The sequence below is a fragment of the Hirundo rustica genome, chromosome 2 (genome assembly GCF_015227805.2).
Source record: "Hirundo rustica isolate bHirRus1 chromosome 2, bHirRus1.pri.v3, whole genome shotgun sequence".
NCBI classification, from domain to species: Eukaryota; Metazoa; Chordata; class Aves; order Passeriformes; family Hirundinidae; genus Hirundo; species Hirundo rustica.
The window spans coordinates 116,283,993-116,299,060 of record NC_053451.1 but is presented as its reverse complement, the minus strand read 5'-3'; the positions used below and the strand labels follow the sequence as shown (position 1 = coordinate 116,299,060).

The 15,068-nt window shown below is 42.9% G+C and overlaps 1 protein-coding gene across 4 annotated transcripts in view; it reads right to left on the bottom strand.

The window, feature by feature from the left end:
- Nucleotides 1-524: 524 nt before the first annotated feature.
- The window catches only part of ERG (ETS transcription factor ERG), a 142,493-nt gene continuing 127,949 nt past the window's right edge, over nucleotides 525-15,068 (bottom strand). For all 4 annotated transcript variants that reach the window (XM_058419399.1, XM_040056205.1, XM_040056204.1 and 1 more), the window contains 5 exons: nucleotides 13,296-13,367; nucleotides 7,335-7,403; nucleotides 6,968-7,024; nucleotides 5,315-5,362; nucleotides 525-2,583 (listed from right to left, as the gene is read on the bottom strand). In XM_058419399.1, the coding sequence (XP_058275382.1) occupies nucleotides 2,063-2,583; nucleotides 5,315-5,362; nucleotides 6,968-7,024; nucleotides 7,335-7,403; nucleotides 13,296-13,367 (767 nt within the window). In that variant the 3' untranslated portion in view covers nucleotides 525-2,062. The remainder of the gene's footprint in view (nucleotides 2,584-5,314; nucleotides 5,363-6,967; nucleotides 7,025-7,334; nucleotides 7,404-13,295; nucleotides 13,368-15,068) is intronic.

Sequence of the window (15,068 nt, the reverse complement as noted above, 5' to 3'; positions counted from 1 at the left end):
ACAAGGCTGCCATACACTCCATTCTGAAGTGGGGAATAATGGAAATTGTTCATTATTCACTTTTTTTGCTAATAATGATACAGAATGTATTAAGGGCAAGGGGGCAAAGCAATTCAACACATGATTCAGGAGGAAGATACATCTCAGGCTGAGCTTTTGCAGCATAACTTTGTGGCAACAAAAGATAATTTCTGAGTATAAGTACTCTTCCTTAGAGGCCTCCCTTAGGCTTCATTTCCAGTCTCGGGTGTGGAGCTGTCAATTAATTAACTGGGGATGGCTGCAATCTCTGGGCCAGGGAAGCTCAGCACCGGGATGGCAAGGCACTGTTAAAGAAGGGCTGGAAGTGTTTCAGGAGAACAGTCTGGAAAAGAAGACACACAGCACCGCTGCACTTTAAACTCAGGCTGTTTGCTCCTACATTTTCACAGCCCAAAAAGCCTGGCCTGTTTTAAACTGGTGAGTAGCACATCTGGCACGGGTGTAACACACAAAAAATGCAAACACAAATGCAAACCACAGTGTCAATCTGAAATTGCCATGCTAGGCCAAGCTTATTTTATTACATACATTCTGCAATCTAAGGACTAATATGTTCATAATGTAAACATTAAGCATACAGAGTTAAAATTCAAGGCCACAATAGGGTTTTTTTGGATTGTCCCTTTTTTTTTTTTTTTGGATTTTTGTGTGTGTGTGTGTGTGTGTGTGTCTTTGGTTGGCCGAGATCAACTCGTAGTGTATAAATGCATAAGTTATATAATAATTATATAAAAAGGAAAAAAAAAATAACACTGAACTTGTATACTTCATTCTGACAAACGCACAGCGTTCGCGACTCGGTAAGAAAAACTGGCGCCCGCCTAACAAAAATACTCAGGTGATTTCTGATTCTGGCAGTCAGGGGTTGTCTCTTGCTCTAACCCATAGAAAACAAACTCCCTTGGTAATGATGAGGTTCTAACTGGTAACTTTTAAATATCAAACACAATTCCAGTTTTGCTTTTTTTTTTTTTTTTTTGTAAAAAAAAAAAAGAGAGATGCATATTCTGATTTCTCGCTTCTTCTGCTTTTCCCTTTTTCCACTTTTTATCACTACTGAATCAAGTCTGTTCCTCCTGAAATACTGGGAATGGTATAATACTGAGCAATATGTTTCACAAGTCCAAACAAGTGTTTCTTCATAGTCCCAACACTACAAAGTTTTCAGTCTTTTCAGTCTCTACTAGTCAAGAAGTTTCTTTCCTCCCCTTGTCACCACCTTCATCCTCCTCTTTCTCCTTCCTGCGTCCTGCTTCCAGGTGCAGGCCTCTGATCTACAACCATACACTTGCCCTCCAGCACATTCTCATTTCCCACGTTTGGCTCAGGGTTCCTGTAAAACTGTCAAGGAATCTGAAAGTTTGGGTTGTCTTCACAGTTTGAGCAGCTGATCCGCTCTGATGAATGGATCTTGTTTCATTTGAACTACAACACTGCTGTTCTATTCCAAATCAGCTTACACACTCACCAGTCTCTTCTGCTGATACGTTTCTGTTTTTTAAATACAGATAGGCTCTTTTTTTCCCTATTTTTTTTTCCTTTTCCCTCTTTTTTGTAATGATCCATATACTGTACGTTAGGTCACTATAGCCTTATCCTTATATTGCTGTAGTATAGTCCCAGTCTTGCACTAGCATGATATCAAACTTTACACACTTTAACAAGCTTATCAACTTTTTAAGACCACCAGCTTCCGTAGGTTTTCCTTATCATTTCATGCTTCTACCTACAATAGTCTATTGTTGTTTGGTCCACAGAGTCGATGCCCATATACATTACATTTTAGTATCTTAATACTTCTTGGATATTTCCTTTAAATCCCTACTACAAAAAGTCTTTTTGACATCTATTTTTAACGTGGTTTTGGGGTTATAATTTTTTCCCCCAGCCAAACCTTCACTTGTCTCTTTAGGCACTTTTAATTCGAGTACTCCAACAGAGTTCATTGCGACTCCTCAGGGGCCGAATCCCACCGAGAATCGCCTTTGCTTTGCCTGGCTTCTGTCTCCCCCACCCCACTTTAGTAGTAGGTGCCAAGATGAGAAGGCATATGAGCAGCTGGCAGCCTGGTGTTGGGGTAGATCCCTCCGGTGGGCGAATTCCAGTACGGGTTGGGGGCGGCAAAAAAGCTGGAGGATGTCACGGGCAAGGCAGGGGGGTGGGGGGCCACAAAGTTCATCTTCTGCGGGTGCGCGTGGTAGGAGCTCATGTAGGGCAGGTCCGACGGGTATTTGTACATGGACGACTCCGGGGGGTGAGGCTGCAGGGCCTGGGCGATGCCGTGGAAGTCGAATTTGTAGGCGTAGCGCTTGCCGTGCACCTTGGTCATGATGTTCTTGTCGTAGTAGTAGCGCAGGGCGCGGCTGAGCTTGTCGTAGTTCATGTTGGGCTTGCTCTTCCGCTCGCCCCAGCGCCGCGCCACCTCGTCGGGGTCCGTCATCTTGAACTCGCCGTTGGTGCCCTCCCAGGTGATGCAGTTGGAGTTGGAGCTGTCCGACAGCAGCTCCAGCAGGAACTGCCACAGCTGGATCTGCCCGCTCCCTGCGGGGAGGAAACAAAGCGGGAATTGTCAGGGCTGGCGCTAATAATGTCAAGGCGTCAGTTCTGCGGGCTCTCCCCGAGGACCCCATTAGGAAATGTTGTGATGTTGGCTCCTAATTCCTTCTATTAGCCAGTCCCCCCTTCTCTCAGAACTGTCTCACGAAACCCTAAAGAGCAGGGATAATTGCAATGTGTCGTGTTTTCCCTCATGTGAGTGGCAGAATGCCATTCCGTGGAGATTTAATTGTTACCTAATGTCATTCAGCGCAGACAATTGATGGGGAAATAATACAGCGCTCATTTAGGAAACTAATCTCTAAAGTTCAGCACAAACAGCTTTCACTTGCGTAACACTCTGCTTGTTCTCACAGCATTATGTTGCAACTAAATGTTCCCTGCTATGGAATGAGCCCACACAAAATGGAGAAGTTTAGAGCAAGCTGGGCCCGTGCCAAACCATATCATCCCTTTGCAGCATTTGGGGAAATGCAGAACGGAAACTTATTAGCTTGCTGTTGCACTGCATACAACCAGAGGGCAAAACAATTGCAAGAACAGTGAAAAGGTCCATAAAATACATCCTTGTCATCATTCTGCTTCAAATGAGTTAAAATTATTTTACATTAAGCCGTAAAAGGTTGCTGTTGCATTTTTCTCACCTCTCTGCCAATTCCACCGCAAAAAGAAAACAGTCTGCTGTGAACTTTGCAAGAGTGAGGTAGGGCAACAAAATTTGTCCGTTTTAGACAAGCGAAAGTAGATTTCAAGGGGCCTTGCCACTGATAGTCATGTTAGAAGCTTAGCATTTCTTAGCAAAGCAACACTGAAATGATGCAAAATGCAGCCGAAGCAGCCTGCGATGCAATCTGTTTCACAAGCACGGTGTCAGCAGAATTTGCCAACCAGCCTGGATGTGCTAACTCTGAACTATGTCTCTGAGCAGGAATCGGTTGGGTTTCTTTCTTTTTTTTTTTTTTTTTTTTTTATCCAAACCAGCTATGTGGGTATAATAAATAAGCTTTTCTTTAGAAAGCTTATAGTAGCAATTACAATATCGAGCTAGAGCGGCATCTGAAACCCATTAGCAGTTTATACTTCAGTGCAACTGAAACCCATATTCATTTAAATTGTATTTATCCAAACCGGCCTTAATGAATTTCTTCTGTTCCATTAACATGCATTAAATAAACAAACAAACAAAAGAATCCATGGTATGAGCAAGGCATGCAAGTTTTAATACACGAAACATAACAAGAGGATTAGGCTTTGAAAATCAATAAACAGTTCAGCACCGGACAAAACACAAACTTTTGAATAAGCAATCCAACATATGTTCTAACATAAACACTTGCCTTCCAAATGTAATATATAGTCCTATGAAAATAAATGGTTGCTGTCAATTTCCTTTTAATGAGAGAGTAATTCCACCGATTTATAAACACACAAAACATGTTAAAGCACAGGAATGACGGCGTGGAGGAATTCCACATCCAAATGTTAAAAAGCATCCCAATCCAGATTGTGTTAGTGTCATCCACAGAAATGAAGTCAACCAAATGGACACTTGATAAAATTTGGGAAGCCATGATTTATGACCAAATTAAAGGGATGTAGGCCCCCACTTCCAGTCAAGACCAGTGTTGCCTGGAAACCCCCACCACCTCAGGCCATTTGGAAAATCCTGTTCTTAACACTTACTTAATTACTTTCCTCTGCCACACAAAACTGTTTAGAGTCAGCTAATCTAGAATTGTGCTCGATGTCACTTGGGAGAAAGAGAAAGGAAACTGATCAGCATTTTGGCAATTTCAGGCCTTGAAAAGCCATAAGACTGTTGTAAAAAAACCCTTGTCACTGGGGGCTGAGGAGATCTGCGTGGAACAAGGAATGCTGTGCCCTGGGACTGTCCAGGCAAGGGACACAAGTGGAACACACAGTGCCAGTCCGTTGTGGCGGGCTGTGGTGTTGATCATGGTGCTTTACATCCACAGTGTGTCCTGGGGACTTGGAGCAGTGAAATCTGCACAATTCCCAATCAGAGCTATTAAATCACCCGGAAAATCCCTTGTCTGTAGCAAAAACATGCTGGCCCAAGGTTGCACTCGATGACCCTTGAGGTGTTTTCCAGCCTGAGTGATTCTCTGAGCCTGTGATTGTCTTCTAAGGTGCACATCCCTATCCACAATGCACCCCATTGCCTTCTCAAGGTGGGAGAACATTTTTGAAGTGTTTAAACCCAATTATTATTTGCAACTAGATTATTATTTCCTGGTTTTTGTTTTATTTTTCCTATATATTTCTGCTGGGTTATTCATCCCAAAATTTTGTATTCATCGAGGGCAGTATGATGCTGTGTTGTGGATTAACAGAATCTGGGACACAGCTGATGAAGAGATTTGTACCCTTCTGGAGCGGTAACTGGAGACCAGACGGGGTCTCTTACACCCCTTAACCAAATCCTGATGTTCAGGTAACTGAAGTGAACTCCAGCTTCAAAGGTTGGACTCTTTGGAGGTCCTTTCCAACCTTAATGATTCTAAATTCCTCAGTCCCACCCTTGTGTAATTCAGAAATTCTGCAACACCCTGTGTATCATCAGCTCTCCCTGATCCACGCTGAAGAGTGGGAGAATCAGGGACATCCTCTTCCAGGTCTGGTCTTAAAGCTGGAGTGGGGACACTCAGCAGTGAAAGAAAGGAAAGACTCCTAAATCAGCAAAATCCCTTCTCACCTGGATTTGCAAGTCGGCTGCTGGTCGGTCCAAGAATCTGATATGGATCTACAAAATTGTGAAAGGAAGATTTAAAATCATGCAACGGTGACGTCAAATATTTTAGGTACAATTTCTGAACCTTTTAAGGGGCAGTGTGCACTGCCTGATGGGACAGCAGGTCCAACACCTAAACAACTTTCTCCCTCTGCATGGTGATATTCCCATGTTTTCCTTTCAAACTTGGAGTGCAAGGATATACATTTGCCTTTTGTACTGTACTAATGTGCAGGTGCATATATTCAGAATGTAAATTTTGTTATGAAGCATTCTTCTGGTGGAATCCCCATCCCTGGAAGTGTCCAAGGAAGGCCTGGAGGTGGCACTCAGTGCTCTGGGCTGGGTGACAACATGGGAATGGGTCACAGGTTGGACTCAATGACACTGGAGGCCTTTTCCAACCTCAGTGATTCCATGATTCTGTGATTCTTTTTTGCCACTGGACTCCAGTGAGGGATCCCATGGATTAGCCCTGCAGCTGGGGTTTTCAGAAGAGCCTCTGTCAGCCTTCCAATGCCTGTAGCATCTCAGTATTTCCCTCTAGGAATTCCCTCTGGAAATGAAAACTTACTTTGGCCTGAAGTCCAACAGGGAAAAAGGGAGGGCTGTGACAGCAGGACCAAAGCCAAAGTGATGGGCTGAGACCACTGAGTGACCTTGTGGCTTTTACAGCCAAGAAGACAATTAAGTTTTGTCCCTTACACGTTTAAATCATCTGTGCAGCTCACACACAGACATTAAAAGGTCCTCAGGACTTACATAAATCATCAGTATATTTCTAGGAAGATTCCTGTGGTTGGAAGGTGAGATTAGACAAAACACTGTTTGGGCAAAAAACAGTGTACTACTTCCCAGGCAGTCTGTGCATGAGTTAATGAGACCTAGTCATGCACAGTCTTGTTTAGCTATAACAAAAACCAGAATAATGATTTAAAATCCATGTGATAAAAACTGGCTCAGAGTCTTCTGAGCTAAGAATATCCTCTAAATCTCTTTTATTTCCTCCTTCTAACCTTTTGCTGTTAACAAAAGCCACGACTGACTCAGGACCTTTGTAGTGCTCTCCAGCTACCTGTCCAAAATACAGCTGAATTTGCTATAAGGGATTAGGTCCCACCCCATGGATTTGCTGCTCTGAAAACACAAAAGGCACCCATCTTGCTAAACCACTACTCTACAAACCCATAAGCTCCTGCTTTCTCCTCAGTTTTCCAAAAGACTGAGAATCCCTCTAATATTCCTGTTGTTTTTCAGGAGCCAAATTCCAATGGGTTTCTGTAGCTGTAATCCCCTTTTTTTTTTTTTTTTTTGGCTTGTGCAAATTTTCCAGCTGCTGGCATCACAACTACTGGGGTCTTCTGACATCTCTACCTTCCATCTTTGTACTCAAACTGTAGATAGATTTTTTTTTTAAAATAGCAGTTTTATTCTGGAAGGGTGTCGCTGCCTTTAAACATTGCATTCATCCCAAATGCAGCTGCAGAGCAAACCCCACGCACATCTGGGGTTTTGGTGGTCTCCAGCTGGTGTGGTCTGAACTAGATCGTGCAGTTTGGCTGCCCTTCTCATCATATTCAACAAAAAGAGGCAGAACTCAAACCAAATGACACCCACCTAACTGAGGACGCTGGTCTTCTGTTTTGGGAACTGTTGAGGATGATGGCTGAGTAGCTGAAAATGGAAAAAACAAACAACAAACCCATGTAGTTATTTTTCCAGTTAGGAAGTTGCTCACCAAACCTATGAGAGGTCCCCTATGAGAGGATGGACACAACAGGATTTAAAGCTCCTAAAAAGCTTTTAAAGGCTCTATGCTGATGGACTTGATGAAGTTTAAGGAAGGATGCTGTTGCCCAGTGACACCTCCCAGAACTGCCTATACAACTAGCTTTCCGAAAATGCACAGATAAAACCCCTCCAGAGCTCCTGCAATTCCTCTGGAGTCTAATCCACGTTTCCCCAGATGTGCAGATGCTTTTACCTTTTGACTGAGGGCTGGGGTGGCTGTGACTCGTCCATGCTGATCTCCTGGCTTGCTCATAAGGCAAATCTGTGAAGGAAAAAAAAAGACAATTATTGATGCAGATATGGCCTAAAATGGTTATGTCCAAAAAGGGCACCTTTGAAGGGACTCAGGGTCTGGAAAATTACTGAAACAGGCAGGGAATTCTTTGTTAAAAACTTTATCATCTTTACTGCCTCTAAAAACAACAGTAAAAACAACAGTTGTGCTCTGCACTGCTCTGCAGAGGTGCCTTTTGTTGCAGGAGTCTGAGCTGCACTGAAACAGGTGGTGCGAAGAATCTTTAGAGACAATATTGATTTCAGCACTTCCAAAGGTTCAGGGGACTCCTTTCAGTCTCCTTCCTCAGCCCACGACATCAAGGAATGGCACACACTGACATCATGAATAATCTGTGCTAGAATCTTGCAGGAAAAGTCTCCCAAGAGCTTGTTTTATGCATAAATCCTCCCAAATTCAGCATCTAAGAGCATTTCCTTTGAGAAAGATAGGCTTTAGTTGATTTATTCCTTTCTGCTTCTTGGGACAAGCTCTTTAAATCTACACATCTAAATTTTCATTTCCCTTTCTTTCATTTACTCATTACTTCTATTTTATTTCAGTGCTTTAGCATATTAAAAAAATGAAAAGAAAAAACTAAACCATAAAAGCTTTCTTCATAAAGCAAATGTAGTAAATTCAAATGTTTGGTTTATCCTCAGAAATCTTTGGCAGTTTCCCGTGCTTCTCCATGGCTGATTTCAGCACATTAGCTAAAATTACTGCCCAAATCAGAGACTTATGTTAACTTCCAGGACCTCAGAGAGGGAGCAGTGCCCACCTGGTGGAACTAAGCTGGTGCAGATGTCTTGACTCTCAACACTACTTGTGCTTTATTTCAGACTTCATGTTTGGAAATGAAACCAGTTAGAAAGCAAAGAAACAGCCCCAGACTGGCTCTGTGCAAGGCAGATGTATTTTCCCATTCCCAAGCACTGGAAGAAGCAGCATTGCATGGAAATAAAGTGTAATGGAAAAGGCACAACCGAATTGCCATTAATTTATTTATTCTGTTTGGCACTGCCGGCACTGCCACCTTCCAGAACCCTACACTTCAAAACATTTGCCTTTGATGAGATTTGCAACGGATTTCTGTACTGCATTTTCATACTGAGTAACCTCATATCCCTGATTTCTTCAGAACTATTCCACAGCTTCAGAGAAAATAATGTGAATTTTACAGGTGCTCATCTCTGAGCAGAATTATGGATTATTGTGACTGCAGATGTCCTGCCCAGGCTGAGATCAACACTGCTGTTTAGTTAGAGACTTTATCATCTGGCAAAAAAACCAATCCTGAATTACTCTGGTCGTAATTCCAGTGGGTTCTGAGCTCTGTCTGTACAGAGGGGGCTCAGCTGTGGGGGGCTTGCAGGTGTATCCTGTGCAGTCCTGCCTTGCCTGCCCACTCCAGAGCAGGTTCACTGCCTCCTCCTCTCCATATTCCCCTGCCAGGCAGATTCTGGTGACATAAGGAACCTATTTTTTCCCTCCAGTTTTCCCACTCCCTGCCCAGAAAGACGTTGTCCCAACCACAGTTTCTTCTTTTTCTTTTTTTTTCTTTTCCTTTTTCTTTTTCTTTTCCTTTTTCTTCTCTTCCCCTTTCCTTCTCCTTCTCCACCTCTTCCTCCTCTCCTCTTCTTCTCCTTTTCCTTTTCCTTTTCCTTTTCCTTCTCCTTCTCCTTCTCCACCTCCTCCTCCTTCTCCACCTCCTCCTCCTTCTCCACCTCCTCCTCCTTCTCCACCTCCTCCTCCTTCTCCACCTCCTCCTCCTTCTCCACCTCCTCCTCCTTCTCCACCTCCTCCTCCTCCTCCTTCTCCACCTCCTCTCCTCTCCTCTCCTCTCCACCTCCTCTCCTCTCCTCTCCTCTCCTCTCCTCTCCTCTCCTCTCCTCTCCTCTCCTCTCCTCTCCTCTCCTCATCCTCTCCTCTCCTCTCCTCTCCTCTCCTCTCCTCTCCTCGTCCTCTCCTCATCCTCTCCTCTCCTCTCCTCTCCTCTCCTCTCCTATCTCCTCTCGTCCTCTCCTCTCCTCTCCTCTCCTCCTCCTCTCCTCTCCTCTCCTCTCCTCTCCTCTCCTCTCCTCTCCTCCTCCTCTCCTCTCCTCTCCTCTCCTCTCCTCTCCTCTCCTCTCCTCTCCTCTCCTCTCCTCTCCTCTCCTCTCCTCTCCTCTCCTCTCTCCTATTTTTGGATCTCCAAATCATCAGACACCTGTGCCCTGAGAGGACTGGGAGATGCTGTGTGTGCTTGTACTCAGTGCCACTTGAAACATACTTGGTACAAATTCAGTACTGTGAGAAAAATGTTTTGCCTTTTAACTCATCACATCACAAGACGATCTTTTGACTACGCCCTCTCCATGAAAAGAAAAATTACATTATCAGCTTTTCTTGGAGTAGAGCAAAGCTCCAGCTTCATGCTTGGTTTAGAATCGTGCCTTGATAAACACACTGTTATTCCAGATTAGTGGATCCGTTCTTGTCCATGAGATATCAGCACAGCATGTCCTTACCTCGGACAGACCCCTGATGGGAATGCTCCTGTCTGGGGAGACAAACCCCAGCCAGGGGTCCCTGAGCTCCTGAGAGCCTCATTGTGTCACTGTCACTGAAACCTCCTGTTCTGTTGTAAAGGTGACTGGAGAAATCCTCCCTTGCACTGCAAGCCCTGCTCATTTCCCATTTTCTATTGTAGTGCCTTAACAATGGCAGTGCTTAATTACTCTCTCCAGAACTGCACCCCAGGATTTGGCTGATTCCCACTGAATGTTATTTATTCCCCCCGCTCCTCGTTTTTGACCTTTTTCATGTCATCAAGTGGCTGTCCCCAGGGTCTGCTTTTGCTCTCACATGAACAGTGCTTTGTTAAGGGAAAGCTTCTTCGCAGCCTGGTTGAAATGTGACATTTAACTCAAAGGAAAGCCACGGAATGAGCCAACAAAACAGAAAGAAAACAGAATTTCTGCAAAAAACCCCTTCTTCTCTGAATAAAAATTCTGACTTTGAAGATGTCGGTCAACTTTCAGTTGTAAAAGATAAAATAAAACAATACTACCAAAATCACTACTGTTCATTGGGCAGAAATCGTTCATTCTGGGCAGAAAATGTTTAGTTCTGCACAGAATAATAGAGACAACCTAAAACCAAACTGCAATTCCACGAGTAATTGTGTGAAGGCAGGAATATGTTGACACAAAGCACTTTGTTTCCTAAGTGCCATTTTAAACGTGAGTTAGATAAAAATGCTGAAATGAAGGAGCTCACCATGTCTGATATGTGGTGTAGGACCTTTTCATCTAGAGAAAATTAACATTTTACTTTTCCATCACACATAGGATGAAACAAATATAAAAATCATAGACCTTGTCAGGGAACAAAAAAAAAAATCCCAGTTTTCATCCAAGTCCAGTGGAAAACAGACTCATTCCAACCTTTACCTGGAATTCTCTCCATTGGCATAGCTTTTCCTACAGCACACCAGCTCCCTCTGGTCCTATGTTACATGTTCACTTCCGCTGGGAATTACTGAGACTTTGGGGCCTCTGGATTTATGTTTGGTGATTGTTTCTATAATTCTCCTTTGTTTTCTCACCCTTATTTATGTTGACATTCCCCAGTGTCCCTGAGAGCTCCTGGGTGCCCCAGTCTGCTTTAATGCTCCATGAAAATGTTTAATTTATTTGGGATATCCCTTCTTATACTCACACTCCGCAGGTGTTCTGTGACACACTTTATTTTGATAATTGTATCACATTTCCTCAACCCCAGACCACGATTTGAACAATTTCAAACCTCTGTATCTCTCAACATGCTCCAAAGATTTCTCTATACTCCCATGGCTTTCCCAGGCGTTTCTAAGAACCTCTAAACTCTACAAAGAGCGCTTTTGATAAGGCATGATTGACACAGCTTTCCATGCAAGGCCACACTGCTGGGGTATTTCATGGCACAGCCACGTTTCCCATGGGATTCTCCACTGTGGCTCTTCATTTGTTCACATTTTTACTTTGGCCCACGAGCAGAGCAGTGGCTGTCACCGTGCCATAAATAAGGATGACTGTGTTAAGTTGCTCCTTCATGAGTGAAGGGGGCTAATTTGGAATTAGTAGATATGCAAATAGCTGGTGCTGCATCTATCACCTTGCATTTTCAGTTCTTAATATATTTCCAAGTTGTTTCTCCCTAATGAAATTCCTGGGTACCTGGGAGGAATCCTGTACAGGAATCTCCGGGTTTAAGTGACAACAAAATCATGGAATGGGTTTGGGTTGGAAAGGACCCTAAAGCTCATCCAGTTCCACCCCTGCCATGGCAGGGACACCTTCCACTGTCCCAGGCTGTCCCAAGCCCCAGTGTCCAACCTGGCCTTGGGCACTGCCAGGGATCCAGGGGCAGCCACAGCCGCTCTGGGCACCCTGTGCCAGGGCCTCAACACCCGGCCAGGGAACAATTCCTGATTCCCAGTCTCCCATCCAGCCCTGCCCTCTGGCACTGGGAGCCATTCCCTGTGTCCTGTCCCTGCAGCCCTTGGGAATTTTCTCTCTCCGGGTTTCCTGGGGCTCCTTCAGGCCCTGCAAGGCCACCCTGAGCTCAGCCCAAAGCTTCTCCTGGCCAGGCTGAACAATCCCAACTTAACTTAAGATGTCTATTACTAGAGACAGTCTAATTAGCCAGTTCTTAATTTCTTTCTTATGATGCACTGATTTAAATTCTACTGTAAATAGTTGTGGGGCATTTTGGTGAATGCCTTATGAAAGCCAAATGTATGCACTGGATTAGCAGTTCCCTTTTCAGGCATTAATATAAACAAACAAATCCAGCAGAGTTTGATTTCCAGCAATGCAAACAAGTTGAATTTGTTGATGTAATGGCCTGGTAGTTGTTTCCTTTTCTCTCTTGTCTAATTATCAATTAAAACCCCCCACACATGCATATATACAGGTACACAAGGCTATATAAAATAGTATCTCTATGTACCCTCCTGGACTCTACCCTAGAGCACAAATAGAACAATTGCTGTTCAATCCCCCTCTTTTTAATGTGATAATCTATCTTTTCACCAGAGCTCAGCCAATTCCAGCCCATGTCCCTTCAGAGCACTTGGATTTTTGCCTCTGGCTCAGTAATGGATTTACTTCCTTTAAATTCAGTATCTGCTGCAACCCCTCTTGATGTCCCTTAGTACTCTGCACTCATTATTGGAAAAGCAGATGTCCAGATCAGGTATTTTTCCAGCGTTTTTTGTGGTGAAGGGTGATAAAAAGAAAATATTTAGCTTCATAGCCATGTCCTCACCTTCTTTAATTATTCCCATTAGCCTTTCACAAATCAGCACATCCACAAAACTTTCACAGGTTTCAAAACTTTGAGCGTTAAGAACTTCCTTATGTTTTGATTTTATGTAAGACTCAAACTCATAATCAGATTGTTGTGGGTTCTGCTTGCATCAAACATAAATAAAATATAAATAGCAAGAGAAGCACATATCCTGCATTTTTAGAGTATTTTTCCACAACAGACTTCAAATAAAAAGGAATTTTAGCCTCATTTTATGAACAGAGAGCTGGAGGGCATTGACAAGTCACTGTGCTGGGACAATGCAACAGAACCAGTAAACAGAGCTCAGGTTTGTGATTCCCTGGTGCTTTAAAAAGTTTATACACTTGCTTCAAAGACAGATATTAGTGGAAGAAATGGACTTATTAAACGGCTCTCTTTAATTATTTCGCTCTACACAATTATATAGACACATAAACATGTGATATAAGTTCAAAATAGAGCCTCATATTTATGAAAAGGGAGTTGAATGAGAAAAAGAATGAGATACTTCAAGAGATGAAATGAGTAAGATCACAGCACACAAAAAGTGGTCATTGTTCATACCTGGCCTGGTTGCAATTCTTTGTGTTGCTTCTGGATAAACTGATGTGTTTGGAAAAATAAAAGTGGCGCCTCCTGAAGAGAAAGAAGAGGACATAACACCTAAAGATTCATTTCCACAGTCCCTAAATCCACCAATATTTTCCCCTCCTGTAGAGTGAATTAATGAAGACTCTGAATAACTTATTTCTACCTTTGCACTGCTAAATATAAAAGTTCCTTCCAATAATCTTTATATCTAGGTAAGTCCACTCAAATTACTGGATAGAATTCTGTGAAAAATCTGTTTTAAAAAGGAGACAGTCAAGCTCAGGAAATCCCTTCTATCACAACCACCTCCACCTGGGAAGGTGGTTTTGTATCCTCTGAAATAAAACCTCTTTGCCTTCGTTAATGCATTCCCAGAAAGGTTCATATTTTCAACAGAGACTTTTGGGTCAGGCCCTCAGATATCTCATTAATCTTCCCCAGAGTGAAAAAAAGAGAAATATTGAGCATGATGTAGGAAATGGACTCTCTCTTTTCTTGGGCATTGGAATTGTACTGACTGCACCAATGGACTTCTAACGACCCCCAAGAAGATCAAAAAGGTCAATCAATTACTGCTGATTTCAAGAAATTTTTTTCTAACTTTTTTGCGGTCCACTGAAAATTGAACAACTCATTTCCCATATGCTGATGATCAGCACGACATTATTCACACTCTCCAATGACAGACAATCTCATTTTGGTGAAATGAATTTCAGAATATCATTGTCAGTGCACACATAGAGAAAAAAGATAACACACAGAACTGCTGAACAACACTTGGATATCTGTAAGTGGAAGCTGCTCGGCAAATCAGAATCTCTAAAGCCAGCAATGGAAAAGACCATCAAGTCCATCTATTTTTAAAAAGGACTTAAATCTTATTCCAAACCACATCAAAGTAAATGGAAAAAAAATTTCGTTGCCTTTGGTGGGGCTTGCAGCAGGCCTAGGGCCCACAGCAGGACTTTGTTTGCCACTATGACCAGTGGCAAACCCCTAATCTCAGGGAAAGATCTTCTAATCCAGTGAATTTTGCTATGAAACTCACTCAGAGTGAAAAACAAAATAAAATACGCAAGAAGCATTGCAATCCAAGTTTTGTTTTCTTTTCCTTTTGCATTATCCTTTGTATTATCTTTTTCCTTTCTCATAGAGAATTGTTATTTCTGGTCACTGTAAGTAACTAACACCCTCAGGCATGATCATGCAATATTCCAAACATCTTTTGTAGGGACGTAAACCACATTATTTGTACAATTCCATGCCATCCTCTGTTGCACAACTGTTAGAGCAAGTCAAAATAGATTCTGAATTATTTTCATAAATATTTTAAGTTGCATCCTGAAAGACAGATGAGGCATGTGTCATTCTCCTGCCTACACTCAACACTTTCCTGGGCCAAATTAACAGAAGGGTGAATATCAACAAAAATCATTTTAAATTCAGATCAGACTCAGTGGTGAGAACAACATCAGACTTAGTGGAATTCCCAGCTCAAGTCCCACAGCAACTAGAAAATGAGATGAGCTAACTGCCAAAAGAGAAATTGTATTGATTTCTACAACATTTAGTTCATGGGAGGGGAGACATCCCCATTCCCCAGAGCCCAAAGCACTTCTGAGCTCCAAGAAGCTTCTAGGGATCCATGGAGTAGATCTGACAGCAGAATGGACAGAAGGACCAAAAAAATCCTCAGAAAAAAGGCCCCAAACCTGCAGCTTTCTGCCGTGTCAGGGACCCCATTCT